This window comes from Haliotis cracherodii, unplaced genomic scaffold (genome assembly GCF_022045235.1).
Source record: "Haliotis cracherodii isolate W230 unplaced genomic scaffold, xgHalCrac1.p SCAF_7, whole genome shotgun sequence".
Classification (NCBI taxonomy): domain Eukaryota; kingdom Metazoa; phylum Mollusca; class Gastropoda; order Lepetellida; family Haliotidae; genus Haliotis; species Haliotis cracherodii.
This window is the reverse complement of record NW_027266330.1, coordinates 34,236,933-34,252,605: the sequence shown is the minus strand read 5'-3', so window position 1 is coordinate 34,252,605 and position 15,673 is coordinate 34,236,933. Positions and strand designations below refer to the sequence as shown.

General features: G+C 42.0%; 2 protein-coding genes across 2 annotated transcripts; both read left to right on the top strand.

The window, feature by feature from the left end:
- The first annotated feature begins 766 nt into the window (after positions 1-766).
- Positions 767-4,332, top strand: LOC139448499 (uncharacterized). The gene is made up of 3 exons (XM_071230045.1): positions 767-1,267; positions 3,384-3,504; positions 3,738-4,332. Exons 1-3 carry the CDS (start codon positions 767-769, stop codon positions 4,133-4,135), a joined length of 1,020 nt encoding a protein of 339 aa, XP_071086146.1. The 3' UTR covers positions 4,136-4,332.
- Positions 4,333-11,312: 6,980 nt separating this feature from the next.
- LOC139447756 (uncharacterized) lies at positions 11,313-15,161 on the top strand. Its single transcript, XM_071229242.1, has 3 exons — positions 11,313-11,822; positions 13,093-13,210; positions 13,802-15,161. The coding sequence occupies exons 1-3, from the start codon at positions 11,373-11,375 to the stop codon at positions 14,197-14,199; spliced, it is 966 nt and encodes a 321-aa protein (XP_071085343.1). The 5' UTR covers positions 11,313-11,372; the 3' UTR covers positions 14,200-15,161.
- Positions 15,162-15,673: the final 512 nt, after the last annotated feature.

Below are 15,673 nucleotides of genomic sequence, written 5' to 3'. Positions count from 1 at the left end.
TGGGTAGGTAGGTAGGTAGGTAGGTAGGTACGTAGGTAGGAGGGCGGGTGGGTAGGTAGGTAGGCAATCGCTTTCTGCTCCAATGAGCCTTTTCGTACTATTAATAACGGCAGGGGGGGGGGGGGGGGGGTGGCGATCGGGTAGCCTAATAGGTACAATGTGTTGAGGCCCATTTCTGGTGTCCCCCGCAGTGATATTGCTGGAAAATGGCTAAACGCGGCGTAAAACCATACTCACTCACTCATTTTAACAGACAATGTTATATATCGGTCCAGGATGCTTTGTGTCCGAAATAGAAGGAATCCGGATCCAGGGGGTGCCCTGTGTGTACATCGTGACATCGTTGCTTCGGTAAACACGACACGTCACTTCCTGGTTGGTAAACAGATTGTGGCAATATCAGATGTGTCGCCAGAGATCACACGCGATCGATCCTTATTTTGAATGACAGAATGCCGCGATGTGGAAAAACTGATCTCGATTAATTGAATTAATAGGGAAGTGGAGTGTGAATAAATATAACAAACACATATACAACTAACATTACAAATACCTAAGTAATCGAACATTTAAATCAGTAAATAGCTATATTTCTTTCCTTGATATCATATCTTGCCAGGGGATTCCCCTTGTATCCCCACGTTGTGCATCTGTGGTTGGTTACCAGGTAACCGTGAATCCGGTTTAAGCCAATCCGGGTTCAGCTTTTATTCCTGCTTTAAACACGATTACTGAGAAATGAGAAATCCCGCTTTTTTCGGTAAGCATGGTCTGGTTAACTCAAAACTCATCTCTCAAAAATAACCTCTTAAAGACAACAGTACATCTGATGGACGGTACTGATCATGATAATGAACCTTCATATTTACATGTTAGTCATATCAACAAAGATCGCGCCGATCAAAAAATGAAGAAAAAACGAACAAGGAACAAGGAGAAAAGCAACAAAAAAGAAAAACAATGTGGACTGAAAAAACAACGTTTGGGCGTGGTCGTCCTGTTGTTGTCTATGTGTGTTAACATCATACTCGGGATTGTATTGGTGATGTCAATACCGAAATATGGAATGTCTCAGAATTCCATCCTGGAAGTCTTGGATGTTTCAGAAGATCTCAGCACGTGTGTTTGCATCTTGTGTTCAAGTCTTGGTATCAATGTCGAGGATGAGGAGGTGAATGAACGGAAGGATGTAATTGTCATCAACGTGTCACAACACTCCTACTGTTGTCTGAGGAACACTGGCTATTTGCAAACACTAATTACAGTGGTAAGTACAATAACAACATCAAAATGTTTACTTTTAAGCATAAACAATCTTATACTAGTTGATTACACCTTAACAATGGGATTCACGTTTATGATACCCGTGAAGATCCGGGGTAGAATTTCTACTCAGCAACCCATGCTTGCCGTAAAAGATGACTATGCTTGTCGTAAGAGGCGACTTATGGGATCGGGTGGTCAGGCTCGCTTACTTGGTTGATGCATGTCATCGATCCCAATTGCGTAGATCGATGCTCATGATGTCAATCACTGGATTATCTGTTCCAGACTCGATTATTTACAGTCCGCCGTCATATAGCTAAATATTGCAGAGTACGTTAAACAAAACATATGAAATTTATGTTTGTAGATAAATAAACGCGTCAACACCCTTTTTATTATCATAAGAAATCTCTGCTAAAAGCAGTGTTCATTGTATGATGATATAACTTATGATTCCTATGATAGTATTTTAAAATGTCGATGTGTCATGTGAACATATTATTCAACACATATGCGTTACAAATAACGACAATGTGGACTGATTATAAACGAACACAAATTCACATCCTCCACCTGTCGATCACGTGTCTTATAATTCAACAGCGTCTAAATAAAAGATTGGCTACATATTTTAATTCAAAGGCAATGCACTTGAAAAGACGCAAACAAATGGAAGGACTGGTATTTAACTCAGTAAAAGTGACATTAAGAAATTCAAGAATTCAAGAATTCTGCATTTCTATGAATGCACTGCATTGTTTGTCCATCTTCAAGTATCCTGGGCCGATCTGTTTACATCAACAAAGAAACTCCCATCTTCCTTTGTGGAAGCTGAGCCGATGTGCAGCTGCCATAGCGTGTTATCGTTGCATCGCTTCAGCGTCCACGAAAACTCGCTGTGTATCATAATAGACCTCAGTAGTGAGTGGGTGAGTGAGTATGGCTTTACGCCGCTTTCAGAACTATTCCAGCAATATCACGACGGGGGACACCAGAAATAGGCTTCACACATTGCACCCATGTCGGGAATCCAGCCTGGGTCTTCGGCGTTACGAGCTAACGCTTTAACCACAAGGCTACCCGACCGACCCTTATGGTTAATAGAACCTTGCTTGTTTTTCTATATTCAATGAAATGTTCTTTCATCTTTTTAATGTCATGCCGAACCAATTTCAAAGCGGTCGATTAAATCATATACGTCCGTCTGTACTTTAATCCCTGCATACATCCGCCTGTTTATCATCCATTCATCTTCCATCCATTATATCTACCATCCATCACATCTTCTATCAACATATATCCATATTCTATCATTGTTACTTTTTCATCCATCATCCACGTCTCTTAACTATCATCTGTCCGACCTTTCATATTGTATCCATCATCCATCATCCATCCGCAATCAAGCTGCCCTTCAACCCATCCATCATCCAACGTCAGTATATCCATCAACTATCCATCATCTTTATAAATCATGCCAGACGCCATTTATCTTCGGGCACAAGGGTGGCCCAGCCGTCTTAGGCGCCTCAATTCGCTTTGCAGAGTTTCGTCCCTTTGGTATCGTGGATTCGGTTCGCCCGGATTAAATTTATTTTCGTGGGTTTGTCAACAACATGCCCGTGCTCGTTGATTTCTCATGCATTCCTTTCCTCCAACATTAAGAGACGACTAACGGGATCTGGTGGTCAGGTTCGCTGATTTGGTTGATGCACGTCATCGATCCCATTTGCGTGGATCGATGCTCATGATATTAATCACTGGATTGTCTGGTGAAGACTCGTTTATTTACAGACCGCCGTCATATAGCTGGAATATTGCTGAGTTTGGCGTTAAACAAGAAACCAACCAACAAACATTAAACTGACACGCCGTGGTACAACTGGAATACTTTTCAAAGCGGCGTTAAACCCAACTCACGCACTTATCTATCATCATTCATCATTCATTATCCATCAGCCGCCCATCCATCTATATTAAAATCAGATCAAGCCGGAAAAAAGTTCAATGCGCATGACCATGTATGTGCAAATATTACCCATCATACGTATATGTATTTAAATGTATGTATGTCCATTAATGATATTCTTCCTTCCCTACTTCAGTGTTACATGTAGTTTTCAGCTCAGTTCGGGAACCATGAAGATATGGCAAGGAATGACACCAAACCGGTGTTAACAGTCCCGCAGCAAATCAAACATGGCGCTCACTTATTTCTGGATAGTAGTTATCTGAAAGGTAATTCTTAAAACACTTACATGATCACTAAACAATAAAGTAAATAAATGTCGAATGATTTTTTAAGGTCTTCAAAACTCCGAATAAAATTTTGACCGCAGTATAGCTTGCAAGTACTTCTCATTCAATCTGAACTAAATTCACTAATTTTAAGTTTATAACCATATCTGAATAATTAAAGTTAATATTTGTGAAGACGTTTACATTAAAACGCTGGCCACTCCACATTGCAGATGACAAGCTAGTCTGGACCACTGATTTTGGGTACGGGTGTGCATACATTGGACACGGCATGGAGATGGACAGCGGGAGATTACAGATCAAACAAGATGGAAGATACTTCCTCTACTCCTTCTTCACGCTAAAAACTCGCGAGACTACCAACGAGAGTCATAACGCTCTTCACACAGTCACCCGTTATAACCCAAGGTTTCCAGAGCTGAAGAACCAGCTTCTCCTGTTTAGCAAACAAAGTCTCGCGAGAGAAAGCGAGAAGTTCGCCACGACCTATCTCGGAGCGTCATTGGTTCTGAGGAAAGGAGATGAATTGTGGGTACGAGCTGAACCCGTTTCAGCAGTGTATGCTTTCGCACCGTCTAACTATTTTGGCCTTTTCAAGCTTCATAACTGACTGTTTAGAGTTTAAGACCTTTCTGGTAAAGCCGATTGCGAACTCGGGGCATATCTTGAAACATTTGGAATAAATAAAATGTGATATTAACGGTATGTCCCCAAATTAACGATTTAATTGTTTATTAAAACTAATGTGGAAAATCCTCTTCAATAATTAATCTTAAAGTTCAAATAATAAATTTTGTTCGTACAATTTTCGGGAAAAAACATATAGCCGAGTTTAAAAATGCTTGTAAAACAAAAGACGCATAATTAGTTTAATATCTTTTTAAAATTCTGTTATTGATAAATATTAATTGCGCTCATACACCAAACAAGTACATATTTTGTAATTATGTGTTTTACAATTAAAACATGATTAATTACACTGTTGTTTTTGCTTTTTTAACAATAAAAGTTTCGTATCTCAGTATCAGAAACTAGTCGTCAGTCCCAATTTTCGGTGTCCACAATGAGTGGGATCAGTCAGATTGCATCCAATCGCATCCGGGGGGCACGGGTGGCCCAGTCGTCTCAGGCGCCGCGATTCGCTGTGCACATTTGCGTCCCTTGGGCACGCCAGAAACCTATGATTGTGGGTTCGAATCCCGGTTCGCCCCGATTATGTTTCTAGGTTTGTCAGCACCATACCCGTGCTCGTGGGTTTCACCGAACTGGTAAACGTCTAAGACCTGCATCACTGCGAGCTTTCCCCCACATTAAGCTGACACGCCGCGATATAACTGGAATACTGTTAAAAGCGGCGTTAAACCCAACTCACCCACTCTAAATCGTATCCAACGGCGTGCATCGCTGTTCAGACTGTCAGCCACTGGTTCGCTTGCTCATATTGGTTATTTACAGACTGCCGTGAAGTGACTGCGGCGTATAACAATCTTCACAGATCTTAATGTACGCTCATGACTACATCTCACATATACACGTATTTCCTAGATGAAAAACATTCCTTATATTTGCTATTTTCCCAAACGAAGACCACCCATCCTAACTGTTCTGACCTACATATATGCATTGCCTCTGCCCTGTAAACATTATGTAACACTTTGGCCCCACCAGTCAAGTGTCACCATTAAATAGGAAATGAACAATTGTCGCTATTAGCCTGCTTGTCTGCCCTGACAATCAGATATTTTAGCTGAAAAAAAGGTTTCACAATGATTGAGCAAGTGGCACATTTTTGTTGCGAACACTGCAGGAATTTACCTCGTCAGTACGGGAACGGTATTAAGAAATCAGGATCACTCCTTCCAAATCATTTAACAAAAAGAGATAAGGTGCCTGTCCTTGTTTACGCCCCTTAATGCCCAACAGCAGGCAGGGCAACAACAAGTACCATTTTTAACGTCTTTTCGTATGACGCGGCCAGGGTATCGAAGGACGACTTTCCACTCTCTGAGCAGGCCATCTATCCACTAGACAGTAGACTGTATAACAGATCTGATCGATGACTTATCTGGACTGACAAACGACTAGATGTAGACTTGTAAAGGGCATGGATCCATGCCTGCTTTCGAATTTGCAGAATTGAAAATGAGGCACATTATAAGGAAAGTTCCTCACATGACTGAGAGCTCGCATGCCCTTCGGTTAATGAAATTAATAACAAATATTGTCTTGTCCGCAATGTTTTTGTGACTGATGAAAATGAAAGGCTACTTTAAAACTAGGACAATTTATTTTTAACGCGAGCACGTAGCTGCTTTCTGAGGTATTGTTTAGATAACACACGTTTTTGTGGTTTTGTCTAACGTCGCACTCAGCAATATTCCAGCTACATGACGGCGGCCTGTAAATAATCGTGTCTCGACCAGAAAGTCCAGCGAAGAATGTTCCATGCCGTCGGGGTACGATTACACGCTAATCAACCAAGTCACCGAGACTGACCACCGGATCCATTTGGTCGCCTCTTACGACGCCATAGGTTGCTGTGGATCTATTCTAACCCGGACTTACCACGCGTTGAACAAAGTGCAGGCCTGTGATGACAATCTCTCTTAAACGAGTTGACCTTTTTAAGCAGACATTTTATAAAATTGTATTTTTTATGCATATGAGTCACCAATCTATATTTGAATTTGTCATACATTTAGAATGATTTCCGGTTACAACATTGCATTGTTAAAGGTTTTCCCAACTTATTTTTTCAATTTCACGGGATCAAAACGTTCCCTCGTTATAACCCGTCAGAAATCAGAACATTGTCCTACATCTGAACACATGGACACTGTTCACAGTATATTCATGTTATAAAATGTGTTTGAAGAAGCGAATTATAAACTACCATATCAATGTTGAGGAACTTGGAAATACCTACATGGAATTGGGAAGACGTAGTAACATATCTGATCATAAGCCCCCTTGATTCGTGACTGATCATTGGTCACATTCTCTGAAAGCTATATCAGATATGTCATTTCTGTGAAACACCAAACAGAACGTCTCAGGCTTGACATATTCAGGGGGAAAAGAGCACCGTAAAACTCCCCGTAATGACAAGGAAGTAAAGCAACACCAACGTCTTATTGTCCTTGGTGTTAGATCAAAATCTTTTCTTTTAACCTTAGTTAGGAAAGTATCGAATAACATACATGTTCGCGAGCAAGAGAAAAAACGCATGTGGCTATTCCTTTGAAGTGCATTTCGAATTATCCCCCATTTCGTGTACGAATAAAAATGACGTGGTAAATGTCGCGTGCTGGTCGAGAAACATATCACGCTCTTCTGCTGAGAATGTATGAAACACTATTATTACATTTACACGTTACATTTATTTTATGAGTTTTTATGACATATATTGTTTTTCAATGCTTATTCAAGTGCCATGATGGAATCTTTGGTGAGACTATTTGCCAAATACCTGTCGTCACCTACAACAGAAAAGTTCGGGTCACACTGAAGAAACCCGAAATTGACCCTTTCAGGATTGAGTGAGTGAGTGAGTATGGTTTCACGCCGCTTTTAGCAATATTCCAGCAATATCACGGCGGGGGACACCAGAAATGGGCTTTTCAGGCTGGACATATTCAGTGGAAAAAGAGCACTCAAAGTAACGTGTAACAAAAAGAAAGTACAATATGAAGACACATTTAAGAGTACTAAACTTTATTAATTGTGTTAAAACAGATAAAAACACCATGAACAGAAAACGTCGAGAAAGAATATAAAATGATACTATTGTGGTGATTCTTTGTCAATGTGTGCTTCGGGCATTGCTGTTGGTACAACTCACAATGAGTTAGGGGGCACGGGTGGCCCAGTCGTCTAAGGCGCCGCGATTCGCTATGCAGAGTTGCGTCCCTTGGGCTCGCCAGAAACCTATGATTGTGGGTTCGAATCCCGGTTCGCCTCGATTATGTTTCTAGGTTTGTCAGCACCATACCCGTGCTCGTGGGTTTCACCAAGTGGTAAACGTCTGAGACCTGCATGACTTAGGGCTTTCCTCCCACATTAAGCTGACACGCCGCGATATGACTGGAATCCTGTTAAAAGCGGCGTTAAACCCAACTCACTCACTCACAATGAGTGTTACTGCACTGGAACTGATGTAACAAGTAGCGGATCCCCTACGCATTGTGGCAGCCTCAGAGTCGTGCGGTCAGACTGTACTGGTCACGGGCTGATTGTGTGTCGAAGTACACCGACGGCGTACACTTTCTTCATGCTATTAATCACTGGTTCGTAGGGTCTCTATTATTTATTGGTCGCCGTGATATAGCTGGTATATGACTGACTGTGAGGTAAAACAACAAACAAGTCAGGTCCCGATGCCACATAGATATGTAGGGCTCACATGACCACGATGCACGGCATCATGCTACTTTTTTGTTTGTTTGTTTGTCTGTTGTTTAACGCCGCACTCAGCAATATTCCAGCTATATGACGGTGGTCTGTAAATAATCGAGTCTGGACCAGACAATCAAGTGATTGACATCATGAGCATCGATCCACGCTATTGGGAATCGATGACATGAGAGTGAAATGATTAAAAAATGTAAATAATATCACTGTTCAATGGTAATATAGAAGACAAATGTTTAGACTTATTACGGGTTTGCCTTGTTGATAGCGACACAACAATAACACCATAATGGCATGGGTATAACCTATGTTTATCATACTTTACATGTCTGAATGATGAGATCTGGCTGGTCCACGTGATCTTGATAATATACTATGTGTCCGGCTTTGGAATGAACTAAATGAAGCAGCGTGAGAACAAATCCATTATACCCCGCCACGAACAAGTCAGGCTGCACGTGTATTTCTGAGTGGCAGAATAAATCCCTTATACCCCGCTTCGAAAGAGAAAGCCTCAGGCTCGGGGTTAAACACCTAACTATAAAAACCCCAAGAACCACAAGTGATCCTGCTACAATTTATAAAATTTATATTTACCGTGTTGGGCAGTGAGGTCAGCGAGTGAACGCTCAAGTTGCACAGGGTTTTGATGGTGATTCATAAACACATGCCTATGACATGATTATGGAATGTGTTTGTCGCTTTTAACACTGACTCTAGAGGGAAGTATTTTCAAACTATCTTTTACGAGACACAAATACAGACATTGGAGCCTATAATTTAATAGCAAGGAAGACATTGAAGATAACAACCTGAAAAAATGTTTAGACGTTTTGACACACATGATAAGGTGTCAAAAGTAACAAAAAGCGCAAAGGGTCATATTTGAAAAGAACTTCATACTTTAGGACCCTGCACACCTGACTGTTCACCGATACCCTGTTTCGTAGTACTTGTAAATTAATACAGAAAAGGGTCCGGTTCGCAGGAGCCTGGTGTTGTCGAAAAATTATTCATGAACAAAATAATTATGCTTCGGGGTGTTGGAAAAATAGAATTTTCCTGCCAAAAATGGTATTGTTGGAAGGTGTTGTTTTAAAAAAAAATAGGCTCATAGTTTTAAATTAAAAAATATCTTGTTCATAGCTGTATCTTGTTCATATAAAAATATGTAGTCTCGATACAAAATCACCCCCAAGGATAATCAAATGATCGGTCCCTAAGACACGATAACATAAGTTCATGGTGGTCAGGCTGCGTTCCCCGACAGGGTGGGGTGTTGTTCATAATATCAACCACTGGTTGTGACGGGCTCAGATTCCCTTATTTAACAGGAATATAACTGACGGCATCATACAAGGAACACACACACGTAGAAAGAATAATCTCTGTGTTTGTTTGACATGACTAAGGTTTGTATGAGTGAGTGAGTGAGTTGGGTTTAACGCCGCTTTTAAAATTATTCCAGTTACATCACGGCGTGTCAGATTCATTTTGGAGAAAAGCGCGAAGTGATGCAGGTCTCAGACGTTTACCCCTTCGTTGAAACCCACTAGCACAGGTATGGTGCTGACAAACCTAGAAACATAATCGGGGCGAACCGGGATTCGAACCCACAATCTTAGGTTTCTGGCGTGCCCAAGGGACGCAACTCTGGGAAGCGAATCGAGGCGCCTTAGACGACTGTGCCACCCGTGCCCCCTTGCATCAATTCCACTTGCAACAAAAACCGAAATAACATAAAACTGAAATAACATAATGTCACACTGATAATCAATAGTACGATGGCAGTAAGAAGGTTACTTTGTTTGGGACAGAGGTACAAACATCAAAACCCTAAAGACACAAACGGTTTAAGCAGCGAGTTAGTTTGGTTTAACGCCTCTTTTAAAAGCATTTCTGTTATATCACGGCGTGTCAACTTAATATAAGAGGGAAGCCTGAGGTGATGCAGGTCTCAGACGCATACCGTTGGTGAAAGCCACGAGCACGAGAATTGTGCTTACAAACCAAGAAATATAATCAGGGAGAAGTTTGGATTCGAACCCATTGTCGAAGGATTCTGGGATACGATGACATACATCAACCAAGTCAGCAAGTCAGACCACCCGATCCCGTTAGTCTCCTCTTACGACAAGCTTAGTCACCTTTTACGGCAAGCATGGGTTGCTGAAGACCTATTCTACACCGGGCAGCCGGACTGATGCCGATTTATAGTGCTAGCACACCGAGATACCATGCCGCAGTTTAACATGAATACCCCACTCAGACGCAGTATACCGACTCCGAGCCGACCAGTCCTTGTTTTAGCCCCGGACCTTCCGCTCTCCGGGCGGACGCTCTACCACAAGACCACGGAGGCTGTCGATGAATATAACATTGGTTACGCTCTTGATCCTAAACTAACAGATGACCCAATGTTGAGATTATTCAGAAATGAGACTTCCTGCTCACACATTACAACTTAGAAATATGATTAAACTATAGTGTGTGTTATCTTAGTAGGGCAAGGAGGTTTGCATAAGCAAGTGAATATTGACACAGCATATGGGGATTTGTGAAGGTGAAGATTTAAATGGGTTTGCCATTTACGCCTAATGGACGAGTATTCTCTGGTGTTCATGTTTTACTGGGTCGAAGTTTCATCATCAGCTGAGAGGCATTTACCTATTGTGCTGAGTCAACTAGAAAAGAAATGTTTACCGCGAGACATTTTATCTGCCCTCCTCTGTTATTGCAAAATATATTTCTGAAACCTTTTGTTTCTTGCAAGTATTGAAATTATTAACTGCAAGCCTTACACTAATCGTCCTTTAAAAATTTCTCCTCCCATAACCCATAACCCATTGTTGGTTTGTTGTTTCACGCCGCACTCAGCAATATTCCAGCTATATGACAGCGGTTTGTTAATAATCGAGTCTGGAAACCAGTGATTGATATCATGAGCATCGGTTCACGCAATTGGGATCGGTGACCTGCATCAACCAAGTCAGCGAGCCTGACAACCCGATCCCGTTAGTCGCCTCTTACGACAAGCATAGTCGCCTTTTAAGGCAAGCATGGGTTGCTGAAAACCTATTCTACCCCGCATCTTCACGGGCCATGGCACACAATGAAAAACACATGAACGTTGTATTTCACAGGCTCTACAACAAGCGTCAGAGGTCAGAGGTCAAATACACTGGATCCTGTGACAGTCACATCGGATCTGAAGTCTGTAAATGTGTAATGAATTACAAGGAACAAACACAGGGAAAACCAGTGACTATTTATAACGTGACATTGTTAGTAAACACAAAGAGCGCAGTCAGGCAGGCAGGCGATAAGCGGGCATGTATATGTAGGTCAAAGCTATTCACCTGCCGAACACGCGTCACCAGTGTTTCCGAGAAAACGGCTTCGTGGAAACAGCGTAAACGTTTAACAACCCTTGAAAAATGGCGGCAAAGACATCAACTGCCGATCTCCAGAAGACCAACTACGAGATATGCGACACTGCCCCAGAGCAAATGGACGACACGGAGTCCAGCTATTGTAAAGTTAGGCACCTCTCACGGGACGTTACATCGGATGGCTTTGAACGAAAGACTCGAGGTTGTAAACGCAATACAGCAGCTGTTGTCCTGTTTGTTTCTCTGGGGATCAATGTTCTTGCTGTGGTGTATGTATTGAACTATATGCAGCATGAATCAGGCGACAGTCCGCACGCAGAGGCCCGGGATTCTGATGGGCATGAAAACACGGTTTGCACGGACTGCAGTTCGCTGGGTGTCTATCCTGACAGGCGAAAGTCCACCTTGGATGAGCTGCACGTGCATCACGTGACTGGCTCGTCCTTCTTATGTTGTTTGCGGAATGCAGAAGGATTGTGGAGGCTTGCGTCAATTGTGAGTTCAGAATTTAGAAAAATAATTTAATTGGTCTGTTAATTTGCTGACGAATATGTTATCTGGGATGGTTTGCTACCTCGTACCTTATAGTAGTCATGTTGTAATATTTGTTTGTTTTGTTTGTTTATTTGATTGTGACCCGTTTTGTGCCGCATTCGAGACAAACCAGTGATTGATATCATGAATAACGTCCTACGGGCCAACTCGTCGGAGTTTGATGTCACACAATCAACAAAGTCTCTGAGCCTGACCGCCCGATGCAATTTAGTGATCCTTAAGTACGATCGGTTCGGTTCCCAATATGGGTACAATTTGTGAAGCCCATTTCTGGGGTCCCCCGCCACAATATTGCTTGGGGGCGGGGAGCCTAGTGGGTAAAGCGTTCACCCGACACGCCGACGACCCGGGTTTGATTCCCGACATGGGTACCGTGTGTGAAGCCCATTCCTGGTGCCCGCCGCCGTGATATTGCCGGAATATTGCTAAAGGCGGCGTAAAACCATACTCACTCACTCATTACTGTTAGAGTTCCTGTTCGCCCTGATTATGATTCCGGGATTATCAGCACAATACCCCTGGGAAACGTCTGAGACCTGCATCACTTCCGGTCATCACTCAAAAATACAGGTGGCTTGGGTGAAATGCTGGTAAATGTATATGACATATGACATGATTAATGTTCATATTGAAACATTAGATATGCAGTTCAATCTACCAATGTCATCTATCAAATTTTAGACACCAAATAGGTACGTATGAACCAGCTAATATTGTCCTGCCCAACTTTCTATTATTTATTTGCGTGACATATCAATACCATATATAAAGTACCTTTGTAACTGTTTATGTAGGTGTAATTGTTTGTCTGTTGTTTTTTTAACACCGTACTCAGAAATAGTCTAGATTTATGACGGCGGTCTGTAAATAATCGAGTCTGGACCAGACAATCCAGTGATTGCCATCATTAGCATCGATCCACGCAATGGGGATACGATGACATGCATCAACCAAGTCAGCGAGCCTGACCACCCGATCCCGTTAGTTGCGTCTTACGACAAGCATAGTCGCCTGTTACGGCAAACATGGGTTGCTGAAAACCTATTCTACCCAAGATCTTCAAGGGTATGGTGTAATTGTAAAACAATCTATAGGGGTACTTAGAGATATACTACTCCAGCTCAGCTACTCCTCGACCTCTGATGGGGAAACCCAGATACACCTCGTACCCCCCAAAATGAGCCTGCTTATCTCGGAGCCTTTTTTTCAGTTTGCGAACAGATTCCACACAGAAACACGTGGTGATGCTTTCAGTAGCAGTGCACGAACCAGTCCGAAACAAACCGGAGCTCACCTATACGTCGACAGCGAAGCTTTAAAGCGTCAACGTAAGTACAGTCTATTCATACTCCGCAAAAAAAAAGAAACGCAAAAGTGTTTTAGATGCATATTTTATATATTATGTAAATAATCAACAGATGGTAATCGGATATATACGATTTTACTACTTTTCAAGGTTTTTATAGCAGAGTATATACAGTAAAATACGTTTATAAAGAACACGTTTATAACGAACTGACCGATATAACGAACTAGTTTTTGGTCCTGGCCAGGTGTTGTATATATGTCGAACATATTCTTATAACAAACTATGGCTATAACGAATTAAAATTAGTGGTCCCTTTCAGTTCGTTTTAACAGTAGTTTTTATTGAGTGGAGCGGTGTTTGCTTGGTAAAAAAATGCGGAGTCCCTTAGTCATGCTGGAATCCGATTATCCTGGGTTCGAATCCCGGTTTTGTACTGGACATTGTCCTTGGTTTGTCAGCATCATACCCATGCTTGACGGTTTCGTCAAAATGGTAAAAGTCGATGATCTCGTTAGGCCTTTCCTTCAACATATAGTTTGCCGACAAGGCATGATACAACTGACGTGCAGTTCACAATGACGTTAACCTCACTAACTCACTCCAATTACAGCACCGTCTGTGTCGTGGAATCAGAACTACGGCTCAAACTCCGCCTACATCAGTAGCGACATTGACAGTGATGGCCAAAACCTTCATATCACTAGGCCCGGCCTCTACCACGTCTATTCCTTCTTCACGTTTAAGACCAAACAGCGCCGACGCCGACCTGAAGACATCCTTCACACCATCAACAGGATTAACGCGCACCTGCCAAATATAGGCTCTTCTGTCATTCTAATGGCTACGAAGACGATGCCGGAAGTCAGTGAGAGGTTCGTCACGAGCTACCTCTCTGCTACAATCCGGCTGAGACAAAATGATGACCTTTTTGTTCATGTGAGCAACCTGTCGTATGTCTACGAATACCCGCCTTCAAACTTTGTCGGTTTGTATTATCTTGGAACATGAAAAGTGGCACGATAAAATGGAAATGAGTATTTGCATTTTTCGGGTGCACGTAATAATTCATAACAGCAACGCCAGAGCATAATCAGTCTCGATTATCTGCCGAAACAGATTCCATTGGACGCAAAAGGCGGAGTCACTGAAAATCTTTGATGGCGAACTCCAAAAAGAATCTTGGACAGAGTGAGAGTAATTGAGTTCAACGCCGCTTTTACAAGTATCCCGAATGTATCACGGCGTGCCAGCTCAATGTGGGAAGAGAGCTCGAAGTGATGTATGGCTCAGACGTTTACCACTTAGGAATTCGAACCCACAATCACAGGTTCCTGACGTGCCCAAGGGACACAACTCTGCTCAACGAATTTCGGCACTCGTGTCTCCTGGAAAGAGGAATCCACTGACCCTCTGCTGCCTTAACCAGTGTCGCCAGTCTCTAGAAAGATACAAGCTCTGTATCGTTCTGATTGGATGGTTTTATGGTATCAGTCAATTTATGTATCATCCATGAACATGCAACACTGCACTTTACGCATTTAGTAGCAACGGCATGTGTACATATATTAACAATAACCACAGGGAACAAATGATACAATGAATGGGTGCCGAAACATTTTGTTGTAGTTGCAAATCTTTGTGTCTATGTAAATTTACCTATATTAACCATGCTCTACAAAAATTGATTAGTGGGCTGGTTGTTTGCTGTTAAACGCCGCACTCAGCAATACTCCAGCTATATGACGGCGGTCTGTAAATAATCGAGTCTGTACCAGACAATCCAGTGATTGATATCATGAGCATCGATCCACGCAATTTGGAAACGATGACATGCTTGAACCAAGTCAGCGAGCCTGACTTCACTATCCCGTTGGTCGCCTCTCACGAAAACTATAGTCGCCTTTTTACGGCAAGCCATGGGTTGCCTAAGACCTATTCTACACCTGATCGTCACGGGTCGGACCACTTGATTGATTAAGGTACATCATAACTTGTGTATATAATTTGGTACTTAAAGAATAAAGGACACTCTAGATGAGTCTCATGTGTTTATGTGTATTCATTGCAGTATGGATTGTGACAGTTCATGATTAGGGTTTAAAATTATGTTCAATGTCTTTGCGAAAAACTTGTACCGCTTCATCATGTGCAGTATTAAAAAATAATCCCCTTAGAATATAGTAATCTTATTTCCTAATGTATTTTTTTATAGAGTGCGTAGACTTGTACTTGTGTAACAGATTTTGTTACAAATGAAACCAATGCGTTTATACCCATTGATAGTCTAGACCAGCACCAACTCCTGGAACTGTAGACGTATTATAATTATTGATGGAACTGTCAATATTCCATGGACGGTGCACAAGAGAAATACTTTTGTGGCGCATTGGATTCCGTGACTGAATATGTTAGGAAAGCAAGCCACATTTTTATAATGATCATTAGACACCATAGCATGATTAGCCACCTGATTAACACCTGT

Coding starts and splice junctions, on each gene's coding strand:
- LOC139448499 (XM_071230045.1), top strand. CDS start 767: ATGGTCTGGTTAACTCAAAACTCATCTCTCAAAAATAACCTCTTAAAG. Junction 1,268..3,383: donor TGCAAACACTAATTACAGTG/GTAAGTACAATA, acceptor TGTTACATGTAG/TTTTCAGCTCAGTTCGGGAA. Junction 3,505..3,737: donor GGATAGTAGTTATCTGAAAG/GTAATTCTTAAA, acceptor TCCACATTGCAG/ATGACAAGCTAGTCTGGACC.
- LOC139447756 (XM_071229242.1), top strand. CDS start 11,373: ATGGCGGCAAAGACATCAACTGCCGATCTCCAGAAGACCAACTACGAG. Junction 11,823..13,092: donor TGTGGAGGCTTGCGTCAATT/GTGAGTTCAGAA, acceptor CCTTTTTTTCAG/TTTGCGAACAGATTCCACAC. Junction 13,211..13,801: donor CGAAGCTTTAAAGCGTCAAC/GTAAGTACAGTC, acceptor CTCCAATTACAG/CACCGTCTGTGTCGTGGAAT.